This window comes from Hermetia illucens, chromosome 2, assembly GCF_905115235.1.
Source record: "Hermetia illucens chromosome 2, iHerIll2.2.curated.20191125, whole genome shotgun sequence".
Classification (NCBI taxonomy): Eukaryota; Metazoa; Arthropoda; class Insecta; order Diptera; family Stratiomyidae; genus Hermetia; species Hermetia illucens.
In genome coordinates this window covers 67038756-67055872 of record NC_051850.1, presented here as the reverse complement: position 1 = coordinate 67055872, position 17117 = coordinate 67038756, and the positions used below count along the sequence as shown (strand labels likewise).

Sequence of the window (17117 nt, the reverse complement as noted above, 5' to 3'; positions counted from 1 at the left end):
GATTTGAAAGCCTTCCCTCAATCAATAAACGCTTTAAACGGACCCATGTTTGGAATCCACTATTTCGACTTTTGTTATTAATAATAATAATCGTTGGCACTACAATCCATTTTGGATCAGGGCCTTGAACTGTGTTAGAGCACTTCGTTCAAGACCGTAACGGTACACTACAGGAAAGCTTGATTTCACTCAGTCACGATAACGAATCCCTCTGTGACCAGCGAGAGTTGAACCGCGACCTTTCGCTACGACAACTCAGCGGTCTAACCACTTGAGCCATCCTCTAACTTGATTACAAACCTTTATATAATATATTAAATAAAATGAACCATTCTTATTTTGTAGTATCTCCAGAAGTACTCATCGCAATGTCTTCCTCGAATAAACATTCACTGTTACTCAGAATGGAATGATCCATGCAGATTCATTGCATAAGAAAATCTTTTGAACGTCATAAAATGTATGATCAAGCTCTGCATTGGATTCATTTTTCATTCATTCAGTTAAGGCAAATGTCGTCAAAAATTGTACATGCGATAATTACCCGCCGGCCTAATTGGAACAAAAAGGAAGCTGTAGACAGATTTTAAAAAAGTTGCCAATTTGCAAAAATCTCGTCTCATGGAATATTCCTTGAAATATTAAGATTTTCACCTTTCTAGTATTATGTCAAGAAATCCTAAAATTGGACGCGTCTGTTGGCATTTCAATTATAGGCATCTCGTAATTCTGAACAGATGTTTTCAGTGGGACGTCCGCGACAAAATTTATTTTCGGCTCCGTTGCATAGCCAGGGAGAATGTAAATAATTCTTTCAGATCCGCTAAAAGTTGTTTTCGATACACGAATGTGTCATTGGGAATTCCAAGACGTTGACTCGATAAAGCGCTTCTTTGCATGCAGCTACCATTTCGACATTGGTAAGACATAGAAAATGAAAAACTATGAAAATACTTAAACCTACTCACTCAGAGATCTATTCCTGAATATTTGCCTCACAACGAGCAGACTTTCAAATCAACTGGACACGCTTTGATCACGTATGTATCCATGTTACATGTTACAGTGAATAACGAACAAAGTTCCAAACATTTGAACAATCACAAAGTATAAGATCCAAACAAAATTCGTAAGACAAAATGATACAAGATCGTCATTATCAACCACAAGCTTTCAAGATACATCGCAAACTCCAAGAAACATTCAAATGAATTCAAACGACACGTACCCCGACTAAACTGAAGGTACTACATGTGAAATATGTGTCCTTATTGCTTACAGTATAAACTACCTCCGTTTTACAGATATCTTACATTTTCCTTGCTACAACACTTTTCTAACGGAAATTCGGTTTGTTGTAAATTTCAGCTAATTTTCAGCGGTGAGTACACAAAGGCCATGTCGAAGGATTGGCACTCGGGCCACTTTTGCTGCTGGCAGTGCGACGAGAGCTTAACCGGACAACGCTATGTCATCCGAGATGACCATCCTTACTGCATTAAGTGCTATGAAAACGTTTTTGCAAACTCATGCGAGGAGTGTAACAAGATCATTGGAATTGATTCAAAGGTAAGTAATGCCACACTTGTAGTTTCCAGGGAATAACAGATGAGAACTAGTCAATTCTGCTTGTTCACTCTTTAAAAACCAACTAGTCCTGAAAATATTCGATCGAAATGTAATCGGAACTATAATATGTCAGTTTTCTTCAGAAAAATGTTCTCCTATATCGGTAAAACCGTCCTTTATTTTGATGCTGAGTTCGAGCACGATTCCTCAATTTGTTCGTTGCTAACAACCAAAGTCATTAATTTCCTTCATGTATTATCGACAATTTTTTCTATGGAAAAAAATATTGAATGAAGATTTTGCACTGCTAAAGAGTTCCGGAAAATGTGTTAGAAAGAGTTAGAGCGGACGAATCCATTACTGGTGCCAAGAGATCAGTATTTTTTTCAGCTAGTTTTCAATGTATTGAGTTGGAGAATGGGAGTCGAATTTTTATAAGTAAACTGTTGAGCAGGTTGTAACGAGTCTGTGTGGTTTTTCACTTATAAAAACCACTCGCGCTATTCTGCCTATATCCCCAGGAGATTACCGTGAAAATGGTCCTGGTCGACATCACACTGTCCGAGTTCGAGTTTCCTGTAGATGGCGGCTATTTTAGCGTGTACCCGGAACCATCTTACTTGTTTTTTTAGCATCCCTTCCATAGAATTATGGAGCCCAGTATCTAAAATTAAAGCTTCGCTCCTTTTTTCCTCTATGTGTCCCAATTGATCTCAGATGTAATGACGTGTCCATTGACAACTTGTCTAACCCAACACGAACTAATTATTTTATCCTCGACTTATTTTACCATATTCGAAGTCAGTATATGATTTCAGTAGCCCTTTTAGAAATGATCCCCCGGTGGCGGGCATCCACTGTACTTTTTGTTCCTAGCGACCATTCGATTCTTCTTCCTACTCTTTAGAAATAGTTAGGCTCATTGGCTCATAGGCTCATTAGAAGGTCTTTAGGGATCATGCATGCGATGATACAAACTGCCTATTTCTAGTACTCACAGCGTTGTCTACTGTTCCTGCTCAGACAAGCGCCGCTTATCCCCACGATAAGTCACCACCTGGTGACTTTACTTTAGCGCCCCGATTTTAGGCATCATCCTTGCTGAATTATCCTTTGCTGCTTTCTGTCGCACACAGTTAAAGTTCTCATTGAAGCTCACCCCTGCATCAATCATTATCTCTTATCTAATGATTGGTTTTAAAATGTTCCCGTGATTACAAACTCTGATATTGCCAATATAGGTTTTCCTCCAATAGGCGGATAGGCGCCTATGCCGTTTTGGGCCGCTAGATCAATGCTCTCACGTGTTCGAATAGCTGAGTGGTTACAGCACAAAGCTGTCGTATGGAAGGACGCGGTTCAAATCTCACTGGTGACAGTGGGATTTGTATCGCAATTTGACGACGGATACCAGTCGACTCAGTTGTGAATGAGTACCTGAGTCAAATCATGGTAATAATCTCGGGCAAGCGCAAAACTGACCGTATTGCTTCTTATAGGGCACTGTAATCCTGTAGTTTACCGTTACGGTTTTGAATGAAGTGCTGCAATTGGATTGTCGCGACAACGATTATTATTATTAATGCTTTCACTTCGATATAATTTCACGCTTGCTTCGCAGTCACAACTATCGCCAGATTACTTGCAAAATCGAGCAAAATCTATCCCAATCCGAAACCTTGAAAGAAACAATGTACTCTTGTGATTCATTATCTATCTTGTAATTGTAAGTAATTTCTCTGGGAGATAATTCTCAACTAGTCATGTTAAGTAGCCAAAAATATTCAGTTATCATTGACACAAACCCACTTAGTCGAATTAAAAGCGTTTCTGACATTCGCATAATTACCGGACAGCACTTGTCAATGGTCGTGGCCGAGTCAAATTCCCAAAAATTGCTTTGGTATCGACCGTGGAATAAGCTTACCGCAACCTATACTGTTCCTTTGATAGATCGCCTACTAGCATGATGACGGGAACAGCCTGTTGTATATCGGCCTCTCAAATATCTTCCCGGATGTTATGAAGAGGGCATTTCAGTAGCATGATAAACTGTACGCCTTTGACTGGGCGAAAAATACTATTTAATATGGTTATGCTATATCCGGAACTGAGGACCTATCTTAGCAGCCAACTTGAAAGCTTTATTAGAAGTTTCATGCAAGGCTCGAGCTTTGTTATCTCCAATGCGTCCGTACATCTCCCGTAGATCTTCAACAATACCAGGAATTGAGAAGACGTCTTCTTGAAGTGTTAGCGGAGGTCGAACTTCGTTCCTAGCGTTGAAAAAGAATTGCAATCAACCCGGTGGTTTTCGCTCAATTTCATCTTCATTATTCTTTTGTAGACAATGGCCCATAAGTAGGAGGACTTCCTCCACCATTCTCGTTTGCTTCTTGGTGTGGTGGTTTTGCACAAGTTTTCCCCGTTTTGGCTTCCTCGCTCCTTTGCAAAGTCACCTTACTTGGAGGCAAAATGACCTCAATGACGAGATTTTCTAGTTGCCCTAATAGTTTGATTGCCCGATGTTTTGAAGACCCTTCCAGGGCATTGTAAGGCCACGTGCTACAGTTACATGTTTTGATAATTATCTCATCTTTTTCATCACTGTTTCATTGAGGTCATTCCCTCTTTTTCAATCCCCGGACTATCCGCTCCTAAAAGGCAGCACGAGCTAACCATTCTAGATTTTTACTTCGATCACACTTCACTTACTTCGTTTCCAATGTTAATAAAGACGACCTGGTGATAGCCTTGCATGTATTGTTTACTCACCCACCAAGCTATCTATCGATTCAAGATGTACTTAAGTAAATCAAATCGAGGATCGAGCCTAATTTTTGAAGTGAAATTTGGCCCTTGATATATTTCATTAGGCTTTCCCACGTAATTCGCCAGCAATAATTTCGAGAGCGTCTCTCTCGAATTGTTTAAAATCTCCTTATATTGTGCTATGAAGAGCATATCAATGGTAAATGTGGTCACCCTTGATTTCTTTTATTCGGTAGCCGGTGTTGTTGTATTAAGCCCATATTGCAGTATTACTAGTCATACTTCTCAGCCAAGTAGTGCTACCATAATCTCAGTGCAATTCGGAAATCGATTGGTATATGAAAGCAAGTCATGTATCGGCTCACAGCGGTTGAAATCAACTTGTATTAGCTCCACGCGATTCGGCAGCTTCTTCTTTGCCGAAGACCTGCCACCACCTGCGACGTGATGTCGTTTCTAATGCAATCTTCGGTAAAATGGTTGTCTTCTTCGCACTTTCTGGACTTTTTTTAACTTTTCATGTTACGTTTTGTGTTGACTGGCGCATGATACTGCAAAATTGCCGAAAACAATGCATATCGAATGTTTTTAGATATACTTGCTCACTGGATCTTCACATGAACCAACCTATTCTTACCTTGCTCACGGTAAACAACATAACTGCTGCTTTCATTGGCAAGCTGATAATAGTTACCTGGTCATTTCTTTATGCCTTCATGGTTCTTTCTAGGACACTCTATTCTATATATACCACTTAGATTCAATTGTTCCTTTAACAAAATGCAGATATCTTCCCTCGAAGTAACCTTGTCTAAGTCCTTAAATTCGATTGCTATCTCCTTGCTTCCTAGCTCCAATTTCAGCATGCCAAAATCACCCGGCACCATCGCTTAAGTCTATGAGTTTCACCTTTCGAAGTATGTATGTCTATCCTCTCTTGGAAATAAATAAAATACTTTCTGGACAGATCTTCTTTCTGTTATTAGTCTCTTTTTTGCTCACCTTTATCAATTTGTTGAGGTTCCTGAGTGTTTACCCAGCTTTCCTCGGTGAAGAGGCTTTTATCTTCTGGGCCTCTTGCTGAGACCATAAGAGCTCACTCGCCTACCTTACGGATAATGGGAATTTCGCCATTTTGATGGTGAGGGAAGCAAAACCTGCCGCAAATAGCAACAATTTCGCCACCGTATACCGCGTCACAAAAGAATTTGCAGCTGGCCGCTGGCCCTATCAGGGAGATTAACGGTAGGTGTCTCAACGATGACGAGCAGCTGAAAAGATGGAAGGAGTATTTCGCCACTATTATGAATCCTACAACATCCGACAAAATTCTACCTCTTGATGTCGCAAGCCCTCGGAACAAGTAGATACGCATTGCTGCTTCAAACGGAAGTGAAATTATCTTCGCTATCAACGCATTCACATCACACGGGGTAAAGCCGCCCACTATGATGGTCTCCCTCAGCCCTCCTTTCAGTCTCCGAAGCTTTCCCATTGAGTGGAAGAAGGAGAATATCTTTGAGATTCACTTGTCTTGAGTGTGGCAACTAGAATGGTTTTTAGCCTCTTCCTGCTGTCGCACATTAACTAAAATCATCCTGAAACGCATCAAGGAACACCTCGAAAACTTGATTGATGGGAGAACAGGTTTTCGCTTGGATTTACTTATACCGACCACAATAATACCCTTCGGACAATGTGGAGTAGTTAACATATGTCACCGCTTCACCTCATAAATTTCGACCACACTTAAAGGGAGTCTTGCTAGAATGCTTTTCGCAGGAGGGGAATTCCAGACAAACTAGTAGGTATTAACAGAGCAACATATAACGGTGCAAAGTACTGCATCGAGATAGAATCTTAGAAGAACTTAAAGTCAAGAGCAGAGTACGCAAAAGTTGCATCTTGTCACTGATATTATTCCTTCCTGTTGTCGGTGACATTCCTCATGTTGCTTTGGCTAGAGGATGTGGAAAGGTTGAATGGACTTTGACATCTTCCCTCAAACACCTCGACTACGTTGATTGTATCTGCTTGTTCTCTCACCGAATCATGAACCTTTATCAAATGGCTCTGGAAATGAAAAGGAAGGCAAGCAGAGCTGCACTGGATATAAATACTAAGAAAACTGGGGTTCTCAGTCTGAGTAAACATCGCACTCTCCTATTTGCATTAATGGGATGACTACTGATCAATTTGTATTTATATCTAGCTAATGTCGCCCGACGCATTAACAGTGTCCCAAGTGTTTTGTCCCAAGTCTGGAAATACGCTTTTCCGAGTCAATACTCTCACTGAAGGTGCTGCATGGTAAAGTGGGGCTGTTACTCATTTCATCAGTGCATAGGTTCCACATTAAGGAAAGACGACCACTCCATTGCGGGTTATGTCATGCAATGGAACCTATTATTCCACTATGGCCAACGAATGGGTCGCCCTACAACTACGTGGGATAGAACACTGGACGAGGTATGCAATGTTAATAATAATCGTTGTTGTGACGATCTAATTGAATTTGGGCATTGCGACGTGTTAGAGCACGCTCAGGTACTCATTCACAGCTGAGTGGACTGGTATCCGACTAGTCATGATACAAAACCTACTGCCCAGTGAGATTTGAACGGCAACTTTCCAGCGATGAGAAGTGCACGCTTCGAGAAAAATGGAACAGGAAGTTAATGGTTTATGGGCTACGCCGCAAATAAGGGTTTAAGGCAATCTGTCCTGCCAAATGATGCTTGGGTGTTTACTTTCTCCAGTGTCCTAATACAGAAGAGCTTAATACCCCTTATCAAGGACCAAATGCTTTGATGGATATTCCACCCTTATTGAACTCATTCCCACTTCATCTATGCGTTTCCCAAATGAAAGAAACACAGTACTGGTCTGTTCCATTCTAGATTCTGCGCGATCCGTATTCCTCTTCGAGTCCCACTTAGAAGCTTAAGTTGTTATCCGTAGTAGATCTTATTTCCATTCCAATATTACCTTTTATAGCAGTATATATCACAGTACCAAAGTTTCCCCCTAATGACGTGTGGCGATCGCTGGATATAAACGGCTGGGACCTGTTAAACTGTTCTTCCGTCGCCTCTGTATTTATCTTTGCAAGTATTCTTCTCACAACGAATTTTTATCCACAGGTGGGCGTTTTGTTCTCACCAAACCACCCGCGCGTAAGCAGGCCCATGCACAAAACATCTCTGGATGCGCTCATGTATATGTTCATACCGTTCATTCCAAACACTTTATGTAGCTCTGTGCTGATGTGCTTTATCTTAATTCCGTATCCTACTCTTTATTACCAACTTTGGTATTAATACTTTTCGTGCAAATATTGGGGACCTATTCTAGGACTATTGTGCATATCTGCCTATATAAGTGTATTTTGTGTCGGCTTTTTTGTTTCAAATGCAGAGACCTTAAACTTACTTTTTCCTATAAATATTTTTTACAGGATCTTTCCTACAAGGATAAGCACTGGCACGAGGCCTGCTTCCTTTGCAACAAGTGCCGGGTATCATTAGTTGATAAGCAGTTTGGTGCTAAGGCCGAGAAGATTTATTGCGGAAACTGCTACGATGCCCAATTCGCATCGCGTTGTGATGGCTGCGGCGAGGTCTTCCGCGCTGGTAAGTTGAACCGATTTACTCCTTACAGTCTAATTGTATCTATCATATTTCGAAATCGTTCATTATAAACGAAATTGAAAACTTGAAAGTCATTTCAAAAATTTGTTAATAAGCACTTTGCGCCTTGAAACGAATCTTGGCATTAATCGGGCACTCATTTCCATGAACGATTTTTGTCTTCAGGCATTATCTCTACTACCCACAAATAATTCATTTTCAAAGTCACCTGTCCTATTTGTGAAAATTCGGTGAAACTTATTTACTTGCTCCCATTGCCGGGGAAATTATAATGAAAATTTCCGGACGCGAGCCAAGAATTATCTTTGATTTCGAATAGGTATAAATTCGATTCTGCTTGGTTTAATGAAAACAAATATTTTCTCACTGGTCACTGCAAATTAAGCTAATTGATGCAATTATTTGTGGATAGCAGATTAGAAGGCTAAGATTTGTTGTTTTCCTTTGAATATTCGAGTCATTTCGATTAAAATAACTTTGACAACCCAAGAAATGTTGAAATTGTAAATAACACTTGAGAGCACAGAAATTCATTTGGGTTTTGCACTTCTCTCTTTTCTCCTTTCACTGCTTTCACTAAACAAACAAATAATGTGTGTGTTTGTGTCAATTCAACGCACCAACCACAAAATAATCTCCCTCCACAAAACAATAAACACCAACCCTTCGTTCAGGAGGTAAGTTCTGCATGCATGTGTGTAGCTATTGACAATTTTTCGTAGGTTTCCAGGACACGTTTTGGTCCTAATGAATGAATGGGTGTCTAGCATTGTTCTAGATGTTGTAATTTGTGTTATTAAGCGACGTTCTGCAGCGGGATCTCGGTTGTCCAAAATTAGACTTCCCGCTGGCAACTGTTCAAGTAGCGGTTTCATATGTGTTTTGCAATAATGAGTAATTTTCTATAAATGCCTGAACAACCTGCAATGGATTCGTACGTGGAATGCATCCGCAGATTTATGTTCTAGATTTTCGCATTCAGATTACGCCCAACTTTAATAGATGGTCTTACGTACTTATTGGTGTATTTGTTGCATAACTGTTTGTATTTGAGTGCATGAAAATATTTACTTCTTACACATCTTGTCGTCTTCTCAATGCTAAGGTTGATGTAGGACTTTAGACTGGATTAACTCGGAAATTGTTAAAAATCGGAATTTGAACTTGTTCTTGACATCATGACTCTATGTATGTGTACATAGCCACTAATGTGGGCATTGAAAAGGATGCGTTTTCACATACTCCCATGAGGAAGGAGGAGGACAATAATTAAATTTATGTGTGGGTGCTGTCTTGTTGGCCCATTATCAACGATGTCGAGTACATATATGAGAAATAGATATTCTGTCTGATTGGCTGGTTATAGGTTCATGCGAAAAATTATTGAAGCCAAGGATAACTAAAGCATCGAAATAAAATTAATAAAAAACTATAAAAAGACAACTATTGACGCAACTGTCCTCGATAATGCTATTTTTGGTTCCTAGATACTTTCTTGGATGAACAATTTTTACTAGCTCTAATTGACCTGAACTGAATCCTCGCTTAACCAATGGAATATATTCAGTATCTGTCCATTGAATTACGAACGCTTAGAAAATATGCGAAGATTCAACTTTAGGCTTTGATAAAAACCAAAGTTTTCAATTTAGATTAACAAAACATGGCTTTATTATTTGAGCGACAGATGTTTGTAATATTGTTGAAGCTCAACATATCCTTTCATTTATTAATTTGTAACCCCGCGCTAATTTTTAATTGCATCTCTCATGCGATCAGGTATACTGCGAATACAATTTCTAATCAATACCATCATACCATATATCCTTAATATCCAATTTGTAAGCGTAATGTTTCTGCGCTGATATACCATGGGTTTCAGATAAGCAAAACAATTCTTTATCAGGTTTAAGTCCGGAGAATTGTCGGGCCAAAGCTACTGCTAGCGTAGTAGATCCAGATCCAGTGAATTTAAATAATTCATGCTAGCTATGGTTGTAGGGGGGGGGCAATATTCTGTACTAAGGCATATTCTGTACCCAGAAGCTGCAGGTTGTTGATATATGACATTTGTATTAAATTTTAAATTCGACAAAAAAAAACTAACTAATTTACCTTTCTCCAATAGTTCGAATTGTAATCTTCCTGTAGCCGGACCCATAAAAATCGTCATTTCCGCAACGTTTCTGTCAACTTCAGCTTATTAATTGGTTTCCTGCATTTCAACCTGTTTTCGTATAAACCCCTGCATAGTGTATGATGGTACACCTCACCGCCAGTGTCTCTCACGTCATCCAAAATACACTGAGGAGTCGCGGTTCGAGCCTCTTGGGACTTGGTCGCTCTTGCCTTTGACTAGCCTTCCGTTTTCTCTTGCAGTTTTTTTGACTACTTTGAAAAACCTCTTGCTTATCAGAAGCAATAATGAGTCTTCACGTTATTTTAGCCACTGGTGTTTTAGAAATGCCGACATTAAAGGCAATCGCTGCATATCTTGACTTTCCCTCTGTCAAAAGGGATACAACTTACATCTATTTTACCTCAATATCTTTTTTTACCCATTCCCATTTGCCATTATCAAAAAACTAGAATCAAAATAAAATTAATGTTTTTCCTCACGTGTACCGTTAAGCACACTACAACCTCGCAAATAACTATTCTAAGCTTAACTTCTCGATTTTCCCGAGAAAAAACACAAAAACCCAACAATATTAAAAAACTGGCCAGCTTAAAATATGACTTTTCTCAAAATAGTGCCACTTGCAATAGTCCAGGAAGCAAAAATATTAGACAGATTTATTTCACAAGGACTTTCGTCGTGAAAGTCGTGGTATCGCTCATGGGTTTTGCCGGTATATAGGCTACGGAATCGCCCATCCTCATGTAGGGGGTCAATTCTTCAGTAGATTTTTCTCTCGAACGCCGCAAGAGTTTGCAATTTTTTCTTGCTAAGAATACATGAGGACTGGCAAATGTTATTGTCTTGTACAGTAACAGCTTTGATCCTTTGACTCCGTCCATCGTAATTTAAGATTTTCGTTAAATTTTTTTGCGTGACATTCAGATTGAGAATCCACTATGAAGTGTGACCACCGACTCAAATCACTTTTATAAGTAATTTGGTGTGTTATTTATTGAATCTACCTGAACGAACTTACAGCACTTCGTCTGATATTAGCCTTCCAAGTGTATTTTCCTGCCATTTTCCATATATCCGTATCTTTCCTAACAGGTGGTAAGATAGATTTTAATAATCTTGCGAACAGTTTTGATTCAAAGCGGCGTTTCTTCTTTTTTTATTTTTTATTCTATCCCGGTATGGCCGGACAGCCACAATATTCACACTTTATTGTACAAACCGAGGGTATCCAATTTATCAGAATAATCTCATACCATCGCAGTTCACTTGGTTGAATTTGAGTACCCCTGGCTGTCTGTTAAAATTGTAATGTTTTGTTTCCTATAGTTACTTCGAAGGTTAAGGAGCACCATCTAAAACGTATATTAGCGTTCTGAAATATGTTGGTTAGCTATACATAATTCAGCCGCTGTAAGTACCCGTCTAAATACCAAACTACGATTTGTTGGTTGTAGGTTTTGATGACATTGTCGAAATCTGTCGATTACATTCTTAACTCCCTTTTTAGATTGAAACTTCATTGTCATGTTGTCTCGCAATTGTCAATCACTCAGTATTTTGGTGAAACCTCCTGGAAAGTGCCTTGATCGACCTACGGTTAACTAAGTTTTCGTATTTCCATTACTCCTTGAATTTTGTGCTAAAATTAGCTCTCTCTGCTCAGATCACCGTACCATAGGTAAACGCTAGTCGTGCTACTACAGAATGGCAGGATTTTTGGAGCGCACCTATTTCTTACTTATAAACCATTGGTAATCGAACTAGCTTTTTCACTTATGTGGCTGACAAATGTCTTCGAGAATAGCTTTTCAACTTGAGTAATTCCCAAATATTATTTGGTGTCTGCTTCTATCTAAACGTCTGTGGTTAATGCCCCTCAAATGGCGATCAAATGTTTTCGCTTGAACTTCCCAGCAAATTATAAGCTAGTCTTCGCTGGAATGCTGTTTAGTTCCACTTAATGCACCAATTGCCACAAAGTAATTCATTGGATTTCATCACATTTGGGGGGAAGTGGAGAAAACCCCGGGTCCGAAGTTTTCTTGGGAACTGGAATAGATATTTCAATGGAAAAACGGATAACACCGATGCAATTTAAACCCCGGGAGTCGGTTTACCTCTTAATTTTCACTTCGGGCCTAGATTTCCTGGCAGAAGATATTGTTCTGTCTAATCTGATTCCGTTTCTTAACACCTTCACAGAATTACCAGAAATTGGACTTATCTATGATGACCGTCTTAATCGGAGAGCTACCCTGGTATGCATCCGTGGTGCCCCTGTTGAAGTCCAACATTGTTTCTAGTTGCAGTCTGACTTTCAGTGTTAAGTTTATTATATAGTGGCTTACACCGCCCCACGCAACATATTTCAATGTGCGCGGTATCAGAACTGGCACTACCTTCCTTCCGCAGTACTTAATCGATTTGGCGACTTGCTCCGGTAAGACTTGAGTGTCGCACCCTGGGAAGCACAGTTTCTTGTGAGTGCTTCCGCCGGCCTCCAATGTTACGTGGACCACTACTTGTTCCCCGTCGGAAACTCTGAAAGACATATATATATACTTCGTCAAATTTCTCCTCTCTCCTACTATCATCTGCCTCTCTGGTTTACATAATCTTTTCAATTGTTTCTGGAATCTCCGTAGAATTTTACGTACATATTGCTCATGTAGACTTCTTCAGATTCTATTTGCGTATGCGTATTTCCGGTGTACAAGGAATTTTAACCAAACTCTATTTGATAACCGTTTCCAACGAGCAGTAATTCACCACTCTCGTGAGCAATTTGCCTGTACTCCTCTCCTTACTCCTGAATACTTCCCATAAATACATGTGAAAACCATGAGTTTAATCTATCATGTGATCTAGGACCATTAGTATCACTTTGAGCAAGTGGATTATCACTATCTGTGCCTCTGGTATATCATATCTAGGGCATGTCTCGAATCTATCAATTAGGAAAGTAAGGTCCTAATCTATTCTGTCATGTTTTTTATTACAAAGTGCATCTGTATAATAGCACTCAACTTTGTTTTATATTCCTGGGACTTCTTCGCTCTTTGCTTCTGAACTACATATTTTGGGAGCAATCCCTCCTTGCGATGTTCGCTCTCGTCGGGCTCTATTAGCGATCATGTTCTGGACTGTTTTCGGCTTTAGAATCCCTTTTAGGTAACGAAATCGTTCAAACCTACGAAACATTCTCTTTCGAGTTTCTGCAAATTGATTTGTTCCTATAAGTTAGTGGAAATTTTCATATAGATCTTACGTCTTTGATAGCCAACTAACATTATCCTCAAAGAACCCTTGAAGTTGGTTGCGATAAGCAGCAGCTTTGCCTACGCTGGGACTTTTCAGTTCAAACAAAGGCTACAATTTTTGGGTTCCATGGATCTTACTGGAACATTTCCGTCTAAGGCTCAAAGCATAGTGGAGCGGCGACCAAAACACCTTTTCTTGTTTTCCACCCTTTGCTCGCCGCTAGCATCGCCGCTTTGCCAACCGTTCCCTTATGTTTTTAGTTTATGTTTTCAGATAATTTGATTTTGATTTCCACGTGATAAACGTGATAATTGCCTCGAAGTCGCACTTTGTTTGTGACTGGTCGACCGACTATTATCACTTCCTCTGGTCCTTACTTCTTTTGCCGTTATTCACTCTTGGAAGAACGGAGTTTCACCTTCATAGCCTTTAGTTGTGTTTCTGGTAACGGTCAATATGCCTTTCTTTTAAGTGAGTACTGGTTTTTTAGCCGCAGTTAGCTGTTGTGCTGTCATATTATTCAGATAGTGGTCTTCTTTGGAAAGGCAAACATAGAGAGACCACCCTCTGTAAGCTCATAGCTAACCTAGACATGTTAATATCCGAGAATGATTGACCTTGAGAACATTCATAAATAATTTTTAAAAAATACACTGCCCGTTTGCATGACAGAAGAATAAAAGCAGCAAACATAGGCTAAGAAAAAGCTAAACATCTACACCGTTGGAAATCCATTGACAAATTTCAGGAGGCTTGAATACCTCTGGACCGGAATTCAGAATATGTGCTTAACAAGGCAAACGATGTGGTAATCATCAGTAGACAAAAATTTACATCTCACAATCATTAGATGTAGACATGATAGTAGTCGCTGGTGGCTTGTTCGTGAAGAATCAAGCTTAGGGGCGACATTGCATTGAAACGATCCTAATGTGAGAGACAGAGCCTTACTAAAGATGAACCCGCCAAGATTTAAGGTCTTCAATGAAATTGATTTTTGTTAGCCATAAAGTTTCCCTCCTTTCCTCGTACTTTTTGGGGCTACATTCTTGAAATCATACATACTCGTGATTTGAATACAGCTGAGAGCAAGAAGAATTCTACTCACTTTTGCGAGCTGACAAGCATAGAAATATGTACGCAAGAGTCGATGGCTACTTTGATGAAACAACTTTTAGACATTCATTTTCATAGTATTCTCGCAGTATTTACATTCTGTTCTATATTACACGAATTGAAGAGGGAATCTCAACCCTTGAGGGGAAGGGTGACTACTACTCCTTCCCTAAGGATCTCCTCTTTCTCCTGCACACTTTTGTTGCTCTATAATTAGGTGACAGTTAGGTCTCAATTCTTCCACCTAAACACTGTCCAGGCAACAGGTTTCGACTTTTCTTTGGGACCTCTCTTCTAATGGAACACATTTTGTCACTCCATAAAGAACTTTACATTTTTGTTTGTCATACGTAACCACGGTCACTGATCAGGTTCCATATCAGAATAAAGGAATTGGTCCCAAATTATTTTTGAAATTCCGTTATTATTCTCATGCATATAAAGTCCAGGATGCAACTTTTAATAGTTAAACCAAGCATTTTAAGTTGCAGTTTTTCATGTATCAGAACCATTCGTAACCATTTACAGTGTGTCAAAAAGTGTTCGTCTCCCTAACTTTTTCTTGATTAACTTAGAATTTTCATAACTAAATAAAAAGGACAAGTTCAGTTCATGTCCTTAAACATTTTCAAAACATTTTGGTGCGTAGTGTTACATCCACATCCCACCACACTGTAGATGGTCCATAGTGAAGGGATTAAACCAGGGTTTATTTGGATCTACTGATAACCAATTACGTTTAAAAGGGAAGATAAAAGTTTCCAAAATCTATAAAAGCGATATTTCTTTGAAAACTGTAAACAATGTACGCTGACTGTGGTTTTACTTTGCATAACGGTAAACGTAGGAGTCTGTTTCGACGAATGTTTACTTCTTCGATATATTCATATTATCTCTTAAAGTAAGTGAAATTTATATTAATTTTGTCCACCGTCAGTTTTTTGTGCGGAAAGTTACAATGAGTTGCGTTTTGATTATTTTTTGTTTACGAAACTAAAAGAAAGAATATTTATTTATTAAAAGTTAGTTAATACAAATAAAAACTAAAAAAAGTAAATAAAAATAAAAAAACGATTTTTCGACTAAGTAATAGTAACTATTATATAAAAACATTTTTGGGGGTTAATTAAAAATTTGGAATAAAAAATACCGGATGGAGCGCCCTTAAGCTAATAGTAACGTTCACAATAAAAGTCTTGTCAAAATTTGTTATAAAACACCGGCGTCTGTATACAAGGTTGTCAAAACTTATGAGGGCGATGGACGCGTCGAGCGTAGATATTCTAATGGACAGCCAAAAATTAGAACAAGAATGAAAAGTATCCCAGTAACAGATCCACTTCTTTCTGTTCCAAAAATTTTAAAGGAAGTTGCTTCTGAGAGGGTGAAATAATCCACTATTCGCAGAAGAATCTATAAAGAGAAAAAACATGGTCGAGTTATGCGTAAATTTCCATGTACCAAGCAAAAAACAAGTTTTAGTGTTTTAGTGATCAGTGATGGTCAAATGTGCGCTTGGCACAAATATAATAAAGTGTTGTCCTTTAAATGTACAAAATCAATGCTTAAGTCCGGTGGCAAGGGCTTAATGGTTTGGGGATGTATTTCTGCCAATGGAGTGATCAAAGTCATCGTACTGGAAGGCATAGCAAATTCTCAAGTTCAAGTCATAGTGCCGGAAGGTAAGCGTTTAATTGGTGAAAATTAAAAGGCATCAATTTACAAGGTCAACATTGTTTGGAAATACTTATCTAAGAAAAATATTATCATTTTGGAGGAGCTACTTCGAAGCCCTGATTTACCGCCCATTGAAAATACTTGGGCATGGCCAGAAACGAAAACGAATGAGAGAGGTACTCAAAATTTGACTGAGCAATAAAATTTGACTTTGAAATGTTCAAAAAGTACATACTGCCCTTACCAAGTCAGCTGGCAAGGGAGTCGTGTATTTCGAATTGAAGTTTATGTTACTAATTTAGTTGCTGAAAGATTGCATTTTTAGAAACAATTGTTAGTTTTTTGTTTCTAAAAATAAAACTTGAGAAATATGGGTTTTGGATGCAAGAAATGGGTTCATTTATCTATTTTGGACAGCCACTGTATATGACATTTTAAATAGGTGAAAAATGAAGTATCCAAGCAATTTTAAACCAAAAGCAGACAACAAAAAATTTGAAAAACGTGTGATTTAAAAAGTTATAGTCAGAAACAATATATATTGTATTACGAATACCATTTTATATATTAAAATGATATATATAATCTGGAACATAAATGAATTGGGTCTCATAACTATACCTGAATCAACAAAGTGCCATTGAAGTGTTCCATATTTACTTTGAAAAATGTATGAATAAAGTTAATAATATCTTTCATAGATGTACTTATACGGACACTAGGTAATTATTTCCTATTTTCTCTTGTTACTTTTTTCTATGCATAATAGACAGTATCTGCATGAAAATGCATGAAAGCTTCCACGCGCAAATTTGCTGCTGCATATTTAGCGATTTTTTCATTTTGATTTTATGTACTATAGTCGACGTATCTAAGGAAACCATCTCCTCTGGTTGGTGCAAGCAGAGAAATAAAATTGAGTGAGATTTCAT

General features: G+C 38.7%; 1 protein-coding gene across 3 annotated transcripts in view; it reads left to right on the top strand.

Annotated features, from left to right (window-relative positions):
- Positions 1–17117, top strand: part of LOC119647447 (four and a half LIM domains protein 2) — a 258080-nt gene that overhangs the window by 180668 nt on the left and 60295 nt on the right. For all 3 annotated transcript variants that reach the window (XM_038048373.1, XM_038048374.1, XM_038048372.1), the window contains 2 exons: positions 1369–1569; positions 7799–7973. In XM_038048373.1, coding sequence (XP_037904301.1) covers positions 1369–1569; positions 7799–7973 — 376 coding nt within the window. The remainder of the gene's footprint in view (positions 1–1368; positions 1570–7798; positions 7974–17117) is intronic.